The 17,849-nt window shown below is 40.1% G+C and overlaps 1 protein-coding gene across 1 annotated transcript in view; it reads left to right on the top strand.

Moving 5' to 3' along the window:
- The window catches only part of tanc2a (tetratricopeptide repeat, ankyrin repeat and coiled-coil containing 2a), a 104,967-nt gene that overhangs the window by 51,401 nt on the left and 35,717 nt on the right, over nt 1-17,849 (top strand). Inside the window, exon 4 of the mRNA XM_079456585.1 lies at nt 12,479-12,661. Within this exon, the coding sequence (XP_079312711.1) occupies nt 12,479-12,661 (183 nt within the window). The remainder of the gene's footprint in view (nt 1-12,478; nt 12,662-17,849) is intronic.

The raw sequence follows: 17,849 nt of genomic DNA, 5'->3' as shown, positions 1-17,849 counted from the left end.
TAGTGCTTCGAAGGGAAGAGGTGGAGTTGATCCGTTGGTTACAATTCGCAACCTCCACACTAGATGCCGCTAACTGTCATACACTGGATCTTTGAACTTTTCCTGACTTTGCCTGTTGATGTGATTTAAAAGAAAAATGTTGAATGATATCAATGTGCTTTATGCAGCAGGTGCGCTTTGTTTTGTACACAACATTATTATTGCTTTTATCTTTGATTACATTTGCATATATTTGCAGTGTATATATTGACATCCTCGCAAAAGGTGTTCTTACACTTGCACCCAGAAGTACATTGTCCTTATCAGTGGTGCAATGAATGCAACACTTCTGTGTGTTTAGAGAAACAGGAACATTAGGCGGAAGGAAGAGCTCAGCAGTTTCTCTTGAATCTGTTTTCTGGCCCTTTGAATGCTGGCAAACATGTTTTATAATCCACCTCTCAAGTTCACACGCACAATGGGCTTTTCATAGCGCATGAAGAAGTGTCTTCATGTTGGTTATTTCTAGACGGCCGCAAAAATATGATACTGCCTCTTGACTCATATTTACATTTGTGTATGTTTACCTGTATATGTAATATATGAGCGTAATTTAATCTCTTTTGCCTTAAAGGTATAGTTCACCTAAAATTAAAGTTCTTTCTTTATTTCCTCCGCCTCTTCCCATAATGTTATTGTCGCTGTGAAGCACAAAATACGGGTTTATAAAATTAGCAGAGGTAGTTTTTACATATAGGTTTTTTTCCCATGAAACTTGGGGTTCAAAGTGGTGAAAATAAATGTTAATATTTGGTGTTTTTAAGAGCTTCTCAATAGACCATGTTCAAATATACCGCTGTTTCAGCTCTCAGGCTGCGTTTACACGATGAAAAACTGAAACGTTTTTCCATAGCGTTTTTGAAAAGAACAGCATTATCAAAACGGCCTTCATTTACTCGGATCCAGGAAAACTGATCAAAACGCTGTAATATGCACGCCGGGCCAGTGTTGTGTTGTATAAAGAAACAGGACGATCATTGGCTCAAACAGTTATAAGCCAAAAGTGCTTTTTAATACTGTCGGCCAACGTATATGTGTCTCCGCTGGTCTTATTGGTGCAGCAAATCCGCATTTTCCTGGGGAAATGTTAACACACAGCCGAGCAGCGAGAGCTCACAGTACGGGAAGCCGCCATATTGTTTTGGTTGAGCGCGTAATACGAATACACATACGTGTGACGTCATCATTTTCAGAAAGTTTGTTTGGGGAAGAGACCGATATTTAATTTAATCATTTACTCTCAATTCATTAAATCATCCCAGAATGCATTTCTCTTAAACTACCATTGTACGAATCAAAACGAGTTTATGTGTTCGATGAAAAATATATATCCCTCCTGTTGCTCAATTGGTAAAGCATTTTACTAGCAGCTGAGGGTTTTATTCCGAGAGAACACACAAAATAAAACGTATACATTTAATGCAATATAAACAGCTTTGAAGTGCGTAAATGATGACAGAATTTTCACTTTTATGTGAACTATGCCTTTAAATATATACAGTGTAATTTGTTGTAATGCTGGATGGTTGCTAATTTTTTCTCGGTGCTTCAGAAATCCCTTCTCTTGAGGGATTAAAAGTAGAGATCCTTTCAACATTAAACACGAGAGGTTAAGAGAATCTGAACAGAGAGAAAAAGTTTGAGAGAGATGCAGATGAATAGCTGCTATCGAGTGGGAGAAAAGAGGAGGAGGAGGGTGCGCCTGTCCGCCCTGCTGATGATGACTGAACATTTGTGTGTGTGCGCCTATGTGTGGGGAGGTTGTATGTCCTTGGCGCATGCGCTGGTACCTGGCAGTCGCCCTCAAGACTGCAGATAACTCAGCATCACTCGTGTAAGCATATTTTCCTCTCCTTTCTTTTTGCTTAATTCTTTTCTTTTTTTTAACTTACCGGGCTCTTCTGTACTCTTCAGCTGAACCACGAGGTCGCCTTTGGTTGTTTTCGGACACAGATTCTGTCACCAGACACAGGTGAACTATCAAATCCTCAAGATTCTGGGTGGTGCTGATTCTTTCTGGGAGTTTACCCCGGACAGGCGAGCTTTAGCTAGAGGTTAAAGGAATTTCTTTGTTTGGGACAGACTGGAGCAGGTCCATTTGTACCAGTTTTTGACAAGAGCCTGTTGAGTTTTGCTGTCTTGGGACCTTCAGTTCTACTTGGCGCTAGTGACGGCACAAACACGATGATTTGGGTCTCGCCAAGGTGTTTGACTTTCTCACCCGTGGGGCTCCCTTGATGGTACGTGAGTACGAGCTCTCTGTGGCGGTTTTACGCTCTTGTCATTTCATATGTGGTTGTCTTTATTGTTAAGTGATCACAGAACGGGCTTAATGAAGCCGTTCACGAGCCTAACAGCAGTTGAAATGAGAATCCGGTGGGATATCAAAGCCAAATATCTGAACATACGCTAACATGCTCAGTTACTCAGAGGGAAATATCAACACCTACGCTAATGTGGGCAAACACACATATACAGAGTTACCTACATGATCTCTGTTTACCAGTATTCCTCGCCCACACAGTGATGTCACTGGAGTGTTAGAATCGCTGTGTGTGTGCCCTGATGTATAATCTGTATTTGTGTGTGCTTCTAATGCTAAAATAAGTCATAAACCAGTTAAAGGGGATAGTTCACCCAAAAAAATCATTATTTACTCACCCTCTTTTCATTTCACAGCTGGATGACTTTCTTTCTTCCGCTGAACACTAAAGAAGATATTTTGAAAAAAGTTGGTAACGGAACAGCGCCGGCTGGGTGCCAGTTAACAACATTCCTCAAAATATCTCTCATTTGTCTTCTATAGGGAAGATACAGGTTTGGAATGACATGAGGGTGAGTAAGGGATGAAAGAAGTTTCATTTTCAGGTGAACTATCCTTTTACTGGTTTAGGTGGTCTTGGCTTTGCCGTGCTGCATTGGCTGGTCAACTTAATATAAAAAGTGACCAAACCACTTAAATACTAAAAAACAAGCCATCTAAGACTGGTTCAAGCCTTTTTTTGACTAGGTTGGGTAAGAGATGCACAGAAGCATTTTGTTCTTGGTTGAAGCACTCTTCTGTCTTCTGTGTCCTCAGGGGTGCATTGGGAACAACAGCTTGGTGGGCTGCTGGATTTTACAAAGCGTGGGACCGTGAGCTAAGACAGGCAGGATTGCGAGAGAGTCAAACACTTTAGATCTTCTGTTATGAGTCACTAAAACGTGTTTTGAGGGCTGAATTACAATGATATGATGGAGACTACACATCCTGCACCGTACCAGAGCTATTAAAGGCAGTGTTAGCAGTTTCGGCCCAAAGATATGGTCATATAATATTTCTGCCTCGCCGCCATTCGCCGTTCCCACAGAGATAAGCAAGCTGGTTTACGTGTGTATGATTATGTAGTGCCTACTCGCTTTCTTTCTCTCTCCTTCTCTTTCCACCCTGTCTCACAGGGCTGGGTTAAGCGAAGTTGTGCTGACACGCCGTATATTCAGGATTTATCATTCCATGGCTGTTGCTAGTCAGATCAAACAGAGTCGAGGCTCACGGTTAGTTCATCCTCATAAAACTCACTCTTAAGAGCCCTGAAGTACTCCTTCAAATGTAATAAAGCAACTATATGAGACCTCAATTTACTTCTATAATGTATTTATATAGGCCATTGTTTGGCAACCTGAGAGCTTTTTGTCATATTATAGTGATCTTATAAAGCTTGGTCAGTGTATATCACACTTCTATATGTTATTATTTGGTTAAATTAATCAATATTTATGAGTAGATTAATTGCGCTATTGGCAAATAGCACAATAAGGGAACTGGAAACCCTGTGGGGAATGAACTGGCAACCCAAATGGTTTTCTAAATTGATTTGACATCTAAATGTACGGTATTATTTGGCTAAATAAATCAATATTTATAAACAGAATAGCCAAAGGGCACAGTTGTGAAGGCTTATACAGTAGCTTGTAGGGGTGAACTGGCAACACGGTGGGAAATGACCTAGCAACCCGTATGGTTACCCAAATTGATGTGACATCTCAATGTATTGTTATAATTTTGCTAAATTAATCAATATTAAGAAAATAAATTCATTGCGCCTCGCCAAATGGGACAATTGGCAGGCTTATACCTTGTAGGGAATTAACTGCCAACCCTTTAGGGATTGAACTGGCAACTTGGTATGGTTAACCGTATTAATGTGACATCTAAATAATTTTTCAATGTAGGGAGGATTTACTCGTCTGTTATTGGTTGGTTATTGAAATAACCATGAAAACGGCCTCTAGTCTCGTGAAATGAAAGTGAACACCATCTCACTGTTCCAACATCTCTCCTGCAGAAGTCTCTATGTGACCAGCAAAAAGACTAAATTATTCAACAGTGGCAGACTACACACACAGATCACATTTCTAGATGCACACACACTCGCTTCTGCAGTATATCTGTGTGTGTGTCCTCTGTGGATGCCTGAACCAGTGCTGGATAATAGGCTCCCATTCAATGTTGAGCGAACGTCAGCCAATTCAAGCAAGTGTGTCCGTTCAAGCGTTGTACAATTCTTGGGGGAATAGTGTAGAAACAAAACCTGTTCGCCTTTTCCAGAACTGTTTGAAGAGCGTGTTACAGAATATCCAAGTAAAGAATAGAGAGTGTTTCTCTGGAGTCAAATCATAAACACTGACTATATTCCTTGTGAAGCAGGTTTTCAGGGGGTGGCATCCTGCTAGACTGAGTTTTGTGACACGTTTTGTGTAGGTAGTTGGTACCATAATTGCATAGCAACGCCCTGGCAACCATCCGAAGAGCCTTGCCTCGGTTTTAATGCTATATTGTTCTGTAGCCTGGTGCATGGTTATGTGCCAGATATTTTATGATCTACCAGGCACAGTTCATAAGTCTTATAACTCAGAAAAGTAATAGCAGACATCACCTTAGCAAGTTTCATTATTTGGTGTTATATTTATGTTCTGTAGCACAGGCAATGTGAGGAGTTATGCGCTGAAATTTTATTCTGGATTTAATCCCGAAAGAATGTAATTTGAACAAACCCATAACCGTAACTATGAGTAATAGCCATAGTGATGTTGGTTTAGCGGCGCAGATAAAAGCAGGTTACAGCTTCTGGGAGCTCAGCTCTGAAGGCCAGTGTCTCATTAGAAGAATCTAAGTAAGATGTCTGAGTCATAAGTCGTCTAAAATGGTCACCCAAGAGTGTTGGAACTAAATAACGTTGGTTGTTATATAGCACAATACATTGTGGTAGAAAAGTTACAATGTGATATTCAGAGCTATGGCATTATTTTAAATATGTTTGTTTGTAGCCTATGGTTGGCAACATATGACCTGTCAATACAGAAATCTAATATATGGACCTATAGGGGTGGAAATCGTTTGGTCCTTCACGATCCGATTCAGAATCGATTCTTTATGTACTAATTCGCATATTTAAGTTCTGTCTTTTACTCACCCTCAAGTTGTATACATTTCTTTGCTGTTATGAACAGGCCGAAAGATATTTGAAAGAAAGCTTGTAGTTCTTGGCCACCATTGACTACCATAGTATGAAAAATGTATTTGTTCTGTTGAACACAAAAGAAGATATTTTGAAAAATGTAGGAAAGCAGTTCTGGGGCACTTTTGACTACCATTGTCATCTTTTCTACTATGTGTGGTCAATGGTGGCCAATAATTGTTTGGTTAATCAAACAAAGAAAAAAAATAACGACAGAACAGTTGTTTTTGGGTGAATTGTCCCTTTAAACCTGAATGTTGTCAATTCTATAACACATTGTGTGTACAACAAAAATGTTAGTGGAAAGTTATATTTTGGAAAAAACCTGTACATTTTTCAAATGTTGTTTCAAATTGTGATGCAGTTGTATCTTGAACCCAGTATCGTGTATTATATCGACTAATGAGCTGAGTATGATCGAAACGCTTCAGTCAGATCTTACCAGATGTCTCCAATACAGACTGTACATAATCTACCAGAACGTCATGAAATGAACGTCTGAATGTCGATCTGTGAATTTATTAATGAAGGTAGTATCTCTGGGAATTGCCGAAGGTCTCCCGATACGCAGTGTTGCAGTAGAACTGGGCCGCCATATGGAGCAATGGCTCTTTTCCATGAAACCACAACACACTCAATCATCCGCAGTTGTGTGTCGCAGTACGAGTGCAGTCGCTGGGTGGCTACGGGAAGAGCGTGTCAGTCCAGGTGATTTGAATCCTTGTTCCCGAGTCACAGAGTATTTAAGAGCTTGAGGTTGAAGGTAGAGCACACCAGTTACGGTTGCTAATTTCCTGCCTCTAGCTAGAGAAACCTCATATCGGTCTTTGACCTGATTGGTTGAATGCCATGTCGAGTGGAAGGGGCCCGCAGGTGGGACACATGCTGTCTGCAGGCAGAACTGTGTAGATATGGGAATAGATCATTGGGCCTGTTTTGGATTAGAAGCGCTGGCACATGGGGTCTTTTTATTTTGTTTGTGGCGTTTAAAAGTTACACTTCGCCCCAAAGTTTAAATGCTGTTGTCATTTTCTCACCATCGAGTTGGTCCAAATCTTTATAAATGTATTTGTCTTGATGGACACGGAGAAAGATGTTTGGAAGAATGCTTGTGACCAAACAATCATACACAATCATACACTCTTAAAAATAAAGGTGCTGAAGAAGTTCTTCACAGCGATGAACCATGTTGGGTCAAAGGTTTTTAAAAGAACCATCTCTTTCTTACCTTTTTATAATCTGAAGAAGCTTTTTTCGCCACAAAGAACCTATTGTGAAACAGGAAGGTTCTTCAGATGTTAAAGTTTCTTTATGGAACCAAAAGTTTCTTCTTTGGCACCGAAGAACCTTTTGAAGTGTAGTAGGAAAATGGTACAATGGTAGTCAAAAGTACCCCAGAACTGTTTGCTATCCTACATTCTTTAAAATATCTTCTTTTGTGTTCAACAGAACAAAGACAGCTCGAGCGTTAGTAAATGAAGATATCATTTTCATTTAAGGGTAGGCCTGTGATTCGGAGTCTGACTCGGATTGCTTATGAAAATGTCAACAAAGGTCATTCTTCTGACAAAACGTTCTGCGTGATGACATATTAGACGCACGCACGCTCTTGTCATACCACATGACATCTGATCTTCAAGACATTAATTGAATCTCTTGATGATATTCATTTCACGCAGAACAACAAAGGTCTCGGTGGGGAAGTATGGAAAATGATCTCGTTATCTCTCTTTTTCCCTTTCTCTCTCCCTCTGGCTCCATTTCCAGGCACTGTCAGTGTGGGCTTGTGTGACGAGTGATGGTTCTTTTCCAGGCTCAAGGGCACTGGGCCGATCCGGGCTCAGATTTAGTGGGGTGTTTTGATTAGGCGAGCAGGTTCTGCTATCAGCCTACATAAATTAGAGAGCAGCTTTCTGAATCGCACTCAATCCTCCCACCGGGCTTGTATCGCCTCATAACCGGTGTGTGTGCGCGTGTGCTGAGAGTGTAAACTACGTTTGTAATAAATGACAAGAGTATCTTAAGTATACGCTGATTCGGTCCCGATCGTTGTTGGTCATTTACCCTCAATGTGTGTTCGCTGATAAGGGGGTTTGTCGCTGTGTTAAAACAGGGCAGATAAACACTGCCCTTCTGAGTCACCTTTTCATTCGCGGTTTGCACTTCTCAACCAGACGTCTCGAAGCAGATCAAAATCCAACAAATAAAATAGGAACATATTCATGTTTTGGCTTACCTAGGCAGCAATTGGAATGTTGTAATTCACTGTGAAACGTTCTTCATTGCCAACGGATTGGTTTGATGTGTCGTGCACAACACAAATGGAGCTCCTTAAGGGAAAGAGACCATCAACATTTTTGTCTGATGTTAGCACGTTGCATTCTGGGATTGCCTTATCCACAAAGAATGACGATACCTTGGTTTTTCACTGAAACGTAATATGAAGACCCTGAAGCAGTGTAGTTATAAACTCTGCACTGTTTAGATGTTACAGATGTGAGCTAGCTTTTAGAATCTTGCTTTAACTGTAAGTCAGTTACTCTCCATCTCTACCTTCGAACCCTCTCATACTAGAATTTAATCTCTCTCTTACACACACACACACACACACACACACACACACACACACACACACACATCCCAGTTTATACCTCATTCCCACCGAGCGTTCTTTCATCTCCTTGGGGAAGCAGGTGGCAGTGTATTTTCATCCCTCCTCTCCCACGGTGCTACAAATCCGTTTTTCTGATGTGTCCCTTGCTTGCGTCTTTTTTCTTATCAAAGATGCAAATGTTCTTTTTGTGTGTCGTCACGGTGACACAACATCCGACAACAGCTCTCAATTTCATTTGATGGGCGTGAGACAAGCTGTAATCCGTGTATAATAATTTCATTAAAGTAGTAGTACGCTTCAATGTATGCGCCCATTCACTTTCCATAGTAATTTTTTATCCTACTATGGAAAATCAATGGGGGCAAATTTTTAAGTAAACTACTCCTTTAAAAATCTCTTTAAATTTTACACATACAAATCATAACTAGTGAAAGTTTTATATTTTTAGCTATTTTGTTATACTTTTACGTTGTTAAATGCCTTGGAAAAACCCAGAGACAAATATGAAGTGTGACCAGCAGTGATTATGGAGAAAAAATGTAAAATCATGCAAAAGGAAAATGCTTGGTTTCAGTCCGCTAAACAATTTTAAAGGAATATTGAAATATTAGTTTATTTCAATTACGTTAATAAAGTAGCAATTTGTTAGTCACAATTTCACATAAAACTTATAATTATCATTAAATATTCATAATGCACTTATATTATATCCTGTGTAATATTAAAAAAACGCCTTAATCACTGCATTTAAACCTGCGCAAAGCAAAATCCTTCAACGATCAAACATAAAACAAAATGCAACGTATATTGAAAGCCTGTGATATATGGTTATCTTGTTTATTTAGTTTTACATGTTATTGATAACAAAAACAAGCATACAGGTCTGTTTTACTCTAGTGAAAGTCTGTTCAGCCAGCCGACGGAGCCATTATATAGTGCTTGTTGTCATGTTTATTACGTGACCGTCATCTGAGGAAGAATGACCAATCCTGCTGATCACCACTGCATATAAATATTATTTTCTTGGTCGTTTCATGGTCAGTGTCTGTCTTGTTTTGCTTATTGCAAATAAAATCAACCAAGGTAACCTAACTAAGGAATTCCAATGCGTTTAAAAAAAACATCACACATTTATTTACAGACTATAACATGAAGGTGATGACCCTGTTTGGAGGATAATACAGGCTTTAGGTATGGAAAACGGTACCAATCTTATGCTAAGGCCAATTTTATTTACATTAGTTGCAGTGAAATGTACGTTTTAATGTTTCAAGTTATGGAAATCAGCAGTTAGCCTAATATATTTCTTACGAAAAACAACCACTCCTAACAAGTTATGGTAATAAATTAATCATCGTATCATTTAATATTACGTCTGTTTTTTTATACCAACTTCGGTATATTCGGAAGAAATTCGAGAATACCGAACCCATAAAAACATTCGAGTATTCGTACGTTCGTGCACATCCCTAGTTGAGGAAGGATATAGAAAGTAATTGGTTAAAAGTAATTGAATACTATTTGGAGAGAGTAAAATGCACATTAATCTAATTACACTATTGAATATGTAATGAGTAACTAGTTAATGATTACTTTTCAGAGTAACTTACCCATCACTGACTGTGTATGTGTGGTTAGTAGCATGTGGGTGCTTCATTCATCAGTATTTCCTCTCCATTTCTCTCTTCCTGTCTGTGCCATCTGTCGCTGTGGCCAGACTGTCCGCAACATGGGCTCTTCCTGTCTGACGCCATCCTATGACGCAGCCGAGTGGACACGCTGCGAAGTCCAGATCTCACACTCATGCAACCAAAGATTATTTAATGTACTCCTACAAAAATGAAAGTAGTTTTGCCACCTGTTACAAGAGTCACTCCCTAAATTTTGTTGGTGGGTACAGTGAAAATTGTTTTGGTGACGTGTTTCAAATGAAAGAAAGTTAGCAATAGTACTCATTTAGCTATGAGTGCGCTTTAGCTTTCATGCAGACTGTTTGTGTAAAATAACCATTTCAGCTTCGGTATCCATTCTGCATTGCAGTAGCCGAGTTTGACGCTGTGTTCACAAAGATGCAAGATCCGACAGCTTGACGTCTCTCTGAAGTACTTAAAAGTCGGCTTAAAGGTGGCTTGAACCATGACAGCTGCCTCATTTCATGAGTGAAATGCTGTTTAAATGTTGTCTGGGTAGGTTAAAACGCTATGTTTAAAACGGGTTAAAAAGTCATGTTTTATTTATTAGCTTCTAGCTAGCCATTAACTGACCGCCTGCAATTGTTCCGAAACGCTTCTATCTTCTTTAGTTTGAGCAGGGTAGGGGAGAAAAAGAAGTGGGCATTGATTCGATAAGAACCGGCTGGCCGTGAGATGAATGTAGGGTGGGGCTGATGGATGGAGATGAAAATGAAAAGAAGAATCTGCAGTGGAAGAGAGGGAGAGAGAGAGAGACTGTAAAAAGCGTAAAAGCGATGGCTTGACAGCGGTCCAGAGCCGCACCCAACTCAAACAAACACACACACACACACTGATGATTTACACAAGCTCTCTGAACCGTAAATGTGAGTAGTAAACTGGGATCTGATCTCTCAGGTCTGATAACAGTCACATGCAAGTGATTAAATGTCTTCCAGCACCCTGCTGCTGCCACGAATGAAATTCTGAGTTTAATTGATAGTTAATGTAAGATCCACAGTGGCATTGTGATGTCAGCGCATATACACACCTGCCATGCTGTATTGTGATGGTTCTTTACCGTTGACGTGTGCAGATTTTGGCGTGTGAGAACGCTGGTCTTGATTTTGTATATACTGTATCTGGGTATTGATCAGAATGTGTTTGAGTGTAAATATACAACCAGGAAAAAAATAAGAGACCATTTCAGATGTTCATATTATCAGCATTTCTAGATGTATTGCATCCATTCCAGTCCAGTGTTGGTTGAATTTCAACAAAATCAAACCTCAGGAGTAACATGAAGACCTCCAACAGCAATGTGAATGTGTGACAAGACACACGAAAACCGTAATAAAAATCAGGGTTAGCACATAACAACGTGGACAGATATTACTGTTGTATTGCTTCAAGGTCAATATGAACTTGTTTTCTTTGCTTTTTTCAGATCTAAAATACCACAGAGCATCTTTTCTGTTATTTTGACCTGTTTCTCCAGTTTTCATTTTCTGTAAATAAATGCAAATGGAAAGAAACTTTTATTTAAGTTTAGCGAGAAATATTGTTAGTAGTTCACAGAATCAAACCAAAATTATAATATTGCCTGTACACATACCTATAAGTAGTACATTCAGAAAAGCAAAAACATTGTAAAATGGTCTCTTGTTTCTTATTTTTTTCTGTATTTCTGTTAACGATCGTGTACATTTGTGTTCATCATTCATGTGGTTTCAATTGCGGGATAGTTCACCAAAATATCATTGACTCAAGCTATCCCAGATCTACTGTATATGATCAACTTTGTTCAGCTGAAAACATACAAATCATTTTATATTTCATCTTCGAGTATATGGGATTCAAAATGCCTAAGCTCCAAACACCGATACATTTGAACGTTTAAGATATTAATCTGATTTTATAAATTTGCTAGTTGCGCAAGATGGCGCCGGTGAGCTTTTGGGACGCTACGGTCGACAGACTATTTTACAGTCGTATAACGATGAAAAAGGAGGATTTTTGCCCGGCAATTATTGGTGATTTTTAGATTAAAAAAAATAAGAACGTAATATATCAGCGATATATCATCTTTACATTGCTGTGCACTTCATTAAGCCAAAACAACTCCATTGTGTTGTGCTACCAGAAATTTGTCTGCCGACTCTGGCCCCATCTTGTGCAACAAGCCTATTGATATGCAAACAAGTTTTAATATTCCGATACTAGTTGTCATGCGGATTTCATCAAAAAACGGCTGTATTTGTATATAAATCGTTTGATATTCATAACATTATGAGAAATATTTGTTAAATAATAAGAGTGCTAAAACGTTTCCGAGGGGTCTTAACGTGTCAGTGCACATTCGAAACAGAAAGTATATCTGACAAGCATGACACGGCTACAAGCGCTAGACAACATGTTTGAAGTGTCTCGATCTGTCTTTCTATATCTGGAGCTTTGTATCTTGAGGAACAGTGATAGTAGCGTGTTATTAAGATAAACCGAGAGAGTTTGTGTTTCTATGTCCTCACATTATTTGAGCCGCTCCGATAGGCTGTGAATCTTACCAGTGCACGTGCAGCTCATTCTGGGATATTTGATGTGCATGTTATGCTGTGTGTTTGAGGTTTCTAAACCTTCTCTTTCTTTACCCTCTCCAGGCAGTGACTCCACAGAGGGCGAGTGTGTGTTTGAGGGGGATTACGCCGTCCCTCCTCTCCCGGTGACCGAAAACATGCAACACATTCGCATCATGGAGGGCGTGTCGCGCTCTCTCCCCTCCTCGCCCCTGCTCTCCCACCAGGCTCTCAACATGCGCCTCCAGCCCCTCAAGAGACTTCCAGGTATTGCAGACACACAATGCACGTATGTTTGTGTGCTGCTATGTGCTTTAACGTTTGTGACATTTGTATGGGTGTGTGTGGGTTTTGCATGTGCACTGTGTGTTGTGCTGCGATCGGCGAGTGCCACCTCCTGTTCTCCTCTTGAACGCTTCCGCTGAATGCCAACACGCCTGCTGAGAGCACAAACGCATGCACCTTACACAACGGAGAGAGCGTGAACAAGCTTGTTCGTGTGTGAGAGGCGTGTACATGTTACACCGATGGATGTGTTGAGTGTGGAAAATAGCATCTTTCTGAGAAGGTTTGGGGCTGTTTGAGTATCTTAGGATGTGTCGAAATAAAAATATATGGACTGGGTCTGAACTGGTACTGTTTAAAAAATTGACGGGATTCTCCACCCAGAAATTAAAATTCTGTCATGAATTATTCACCCTCCAGTTGAATTAAACACAAAGAAAGGTGTTTGGAAAAATGCTTGTAACCAACCAGGGGCCACAATTGACTACCATAGTAGGAAAAACATTTTTTTTGTTCTGTTGAAACAGAAATGAATGACTCTTTATTTTATTTTACAAAGTTACTTTAAAGCATTTAAGGAACCGTTCAAACGATCGGCGAGTGCCACCTCCTGTTCTCCTCTTGAACGCTTCCGCTGAATGCCAACACGCCTGCTGAGAGCACAAACGCATTTTGTGTGTTTGTTCAAGTGTGTTTGTGCAATGGCATTTGCAGTTCTGATACGCTGCAGTTCTCTCAGCAACCACAAGGGTGCGCTGGTTTTATCCTCTTATTGTAGTTTCTTGCTTCATTCTCTCAGTCATTCTGTTTGCGTAGAGGCTGAGCTTTTTTGCATGCTATAAATGTTTCACAGATGACTAACAAATCTGATGATCTGCTTATATTTGACAAGTTCATAACACTTGAAATCACTTTGTGCTGAAGAGTTTTGATTTGTTTCTTATAATGAATGAACATTGCTCAACGTATGTCGATTATTAGCTATTTAAGTTGTTTCAAAGTGGTGCTTTTCCACTATCGATGCACTATCCTCCTATATTTCTCTATAGTAAAAGGGACCTCAAATAAAAGACCTGATATCCATTAATGTACTGACATCACATTCTCCGGTTGCAGCCTCTCTTTCACCTCCTCTGCTTTTCTCTCCTCCCTCAAACCTGGAGCTCTGCCATCTGCGTTTCCATCCACGCATTGTTTTTCTTACTTTTATCATTTCAGAGTTGTTCCACTGAGCACGGCGTCCAGTCCGGCCTGTCCACAGAAGCCCCTTCCCAACACAATGACCTGTTTTCACTCACATTCTCCTGGAAGCGGGACAGAGAGTGTAATTTCCTTTTCTTTGCCTGTCCCGTATTGTTCTTCCAATCCGGTGCTAAAATGAACGCTGGCTCATGGTTCCATTTCCTCTGCTGCCAATAATATTCATTTAAAGGAATAGTTCATCCAAAAATGAAAATTCTGTTATATATTCACCGCAACCTTGTTCCAAATGTTTTTTCAGTAAAATGCAAAGAGTAAATTTGGAAGATAATCCTGGCACTTTTCTTTTTTCTATATAATAAAAGCAAATATGGCCTGGGCTGGTATTGTCAAGCTTTAAAAATGACAATCGTAAAACTATCATAAAACTTGTCTCAGATATTTTGGTGTCCATAAAATGGAAGTCCATGGGGCTGTTGTTGTTTGGTTACCAATATTCTGCGACATATTTTTTGTTTTCCACAGAAGAAAGTCATACAGGTTTGGAATGACAAGAGGATGAATAATTGATGAAAATCTTCGTTTTTGAGTGAACCGACCCTTTCAATACTTCATTCACAAATTGAACTGACCTGGTTCTTGAGTTCAACCCAAGTTCAAGTTTTGGGGCGAACTATTACTTAAATATTGGATTCATCTTCCAAAAAGCACTAGATGTGTTGGCCACTAGCTATATTTACACACAGCTTGATGTGTCTGCAAAGAACCATATCAGCCAAAGTTAAACTAAATTCAGGTCCGTATGCACTGCTGGAATAGGTTTTGTCTTATTTTATACTGTACAACATGCTTGCGCGTGCGCACCCATGTATGCATGCTTTCCCAGCCATTCTGATCTTACACATGCTTTATTAGTCATGCTGACCCTCGAGTCTTTTTCACCACACTTGTACTTTACACTTTAATGGGCTTAAGATGAAATCAAGTGTCTGTGTTGAATGGTTGAAGCTGCAATTACTGATGGGACTAAAGGGAAATCTTGGCTCACATCATCTCATGGCAGTCCAGACGGATGTTCTCGGTAACACGAACTGGAGGTCTTCTCCAAATAAAACATGTTCCCCCCTCATTTTCTGCGCTAGAATGAGTTACTGGAACTATGGCTACGCTTCCACACTAATGATGGCAATCATTGCCGAGTGACTGCTTCCGTTCCGGTGACTGATCTGTCACCTTTGACCTCGCATTTGTTTGAACCAGTGTATTTACACTAATAGTTAACATTCTGAGAGTTGTTCATTGGATACCGACAAGCACACTTGAGAAGCCTTTAAATGCAATTTCATATCAATTATTATCAATTAAAATCATATTTTGATCAATTATTTGTTTCATGACGACAAACATTTTGTCCTTTTTTAAATGAGTCATCTAAATCACTCACAGTTGAACATATGGGGTGGGAGTGTCTGTACGGGTGCCAGCGTATCACATGGTGTGACTCCGCCTCCTTTGCTTTAAAGGGATACTTCACCCCAAGATTAACATTCTGTGATCATTTACTCACCTTCGAGTTGTTCCAAATCTGTGTACATTTCTTTGTTCTGATGAACACAGAGAAAGATATTTAGAAGAATGTTTATAACCAGACATATTTTGCCTCCCATTGACTCCCATAGTAGGAAAAAACAATGGTAGTCAAAGTGCCCCAGGACGGTTTCTGTCCTACAGTCTTCAAAGTGTTCAACAGAACAAAACTAAAATTTAAAGTTCTTTTTCCTCCTATGGGAGTCAATGGGGGCGAGATCAGTTCGGTTATAAGCATTCTTCAAAAAAATCTTTCTCTGCGTTCATCCGAATAAAGACATTCATACAGATTTGGAAAAACTCGAAGGTGAGAAAATGATGACAGAATTTCCAGGTGAAGCATCCCTTTTACCAACCTCTCTCATTATGACAACAGCACCTTTGAATGGTTGACGTGTCTTCCTGAGCTCTTAAAGCATCATTCACTCCATCTCTCTCTCGCTCGTCCTTCTCACTCTCTCACTCTTTTTGTTGCCTCTCCTCTGCAGGCTGAAAATAGCCCTGCTTTTTTGCAGCTCGGGGGCCGCAGAAGTGGGATATAATTGGTAGCACGACACCTCCTCGTTTCCGGTCCCAGGTGACACTTTGACTTCCGTATGTGCCATGCTCTACGTTCTCTCTCTCTCTCTATTTCTCCATCCGTTCCAAGACTTCTTTCCGTCTCTTGAAAAAAACTCCTCACGCCTCTTCCCTCATCTTAAAGCATCAGTGTGTCAGCATCACTCCAAAAGATGCCTCATCTCAGCTGGAGTTTACTTAAAATTCAGAGAACATGCCAGTGAGTTTCTGTATCCCCAGGACGAGTTGTCACTTTACAAGGAAGGAAGAGATGTCAGGATGAAAGCGGTGAGCACCTCGTGTCAGATTATCACTTTGACTTGCTCTGCATCTTTATTGACTCGCATGTTTCCAACTTTTTATCTGTTATATTGGTGTTTACTTAAGAAAGCGTAATAATTGATATTTCGTATGGAGTTTAATCTTGATTTGTAATGCGTGGTATGGACATGAATGGTACCTGATATCATTTCTCTTCTTGAGGAGAGGTGTAATATGCAATGTGTGATTATGTCACTTGGGAGTGGGTTCTTTTCACTTTGGCCAGCAACCATCCCAACACAATAAAAACCATGAAGCAGTACCCTAGCAACTACACTAAACTCCTTAGCAACAGCATAGCAACCACCTACAACATAAGCATCATGTGGGTGAGTTTGATATGAGCTTCACCATGAATTCCTGCCACGCTACTAAATTATTGGCAGATTTTTTCACATTGCCATAATTAAATTTATTAAGTACATGAAAAGCTAATCATACATGTAACACACAATACACATGATGTATTTGTGGTTTTCCCCTTGGGACGGAAAATGTGACATCACCCGAGGTCTAATCACGGCAACTGTGGACGGCGTCATTTAAGATGGTACGGTCTCCTGGGCAACCCTTTATATAACATGGCCGCATCATATAAAGACGCCTGTTGACAGCTGCCATCCGGTCCCGGGTGAGATCTCGTCACAGCCGACACAAATGAGCCGTCACTCCTCATTAGGAAGAAATCACAGTGCGCGAATTGTTATTTATCAGTTCTGATGGGTGATGAGTTCGTGGACCGACCAGCTGTTGTGTTTTGTGGTGGGGCCAGAACGGAGAAACAAGAATGAAGTGTATTCTCTTAGTAATTTTGGGAGAGGTTTTTTATTTTATACATGCTGTGCAATGCAAGTGTGGTGGTGAGCAGGTGGGAATCACCAGGTGGGAGTTAGCTGGTTGTTTGTTTGGTTTAATAATAACGATTGCTCAGTAAGACTAGTTGTTTATTCTGCATGTCATTTTTAAAGTTCCATGAGGTAAAGGCATAGGTGACTTACATTGGTTACGTCTTCACCAGTTATGGCATCTGTCACCTCTGTCTTTCTCTGTGTAGTCTTCAGAGCTCTGAATGGTTCTTTATTATTATTTCTCTCCTCGCTGAGCCCTTTAAATCACAACCAAGCGGTCGTCAATCAACAGCTCAAAAGGATAAGTGAACTGTTGACTGTTTGGATTTATTGGACGTCTTTCCAGCAAAGTCAGCCTTTGACGTTTGTCTGTGGTGACATGTTATACCACACAGTCTGAATTTGATGTTATATGTAGACTCGTGTCTATACTGACATCCACATTTCTTTTACAACTGGTTATTTATTACCTAATTATATGTAATCTTCAAGTACAGTATCTGCGGAATCTGCTTAGGGTGCGGGAAACAAAGTCTTGTTTTGCGGTCCATTCTCCTCCATGTTGACTGTGCATGGGTTGTGAGAATTTTTCCAATCCTCCTTAAATTCTTTCCAAGTTGAGGTCTAGTTTTTTAATCCGAGTGCAACTACAACAC

This window comes from Barbatula barbatula (assembly GCF_947034865.1).
Source record: "Barbatula barbatula genome assembly, chromosome: 5".
Classification (NCBI taxonomy): Eukaryota; Metazoa; Chordata; class Actinopteri; order Cypriniformes; family Nemacheilidae; genus Barbatula; species Barbatula barbatula.
Note: the sequence above shows the minus strand (reverse complement) of the source record. Positions and strands in the feature narration are given on the sequence as shown.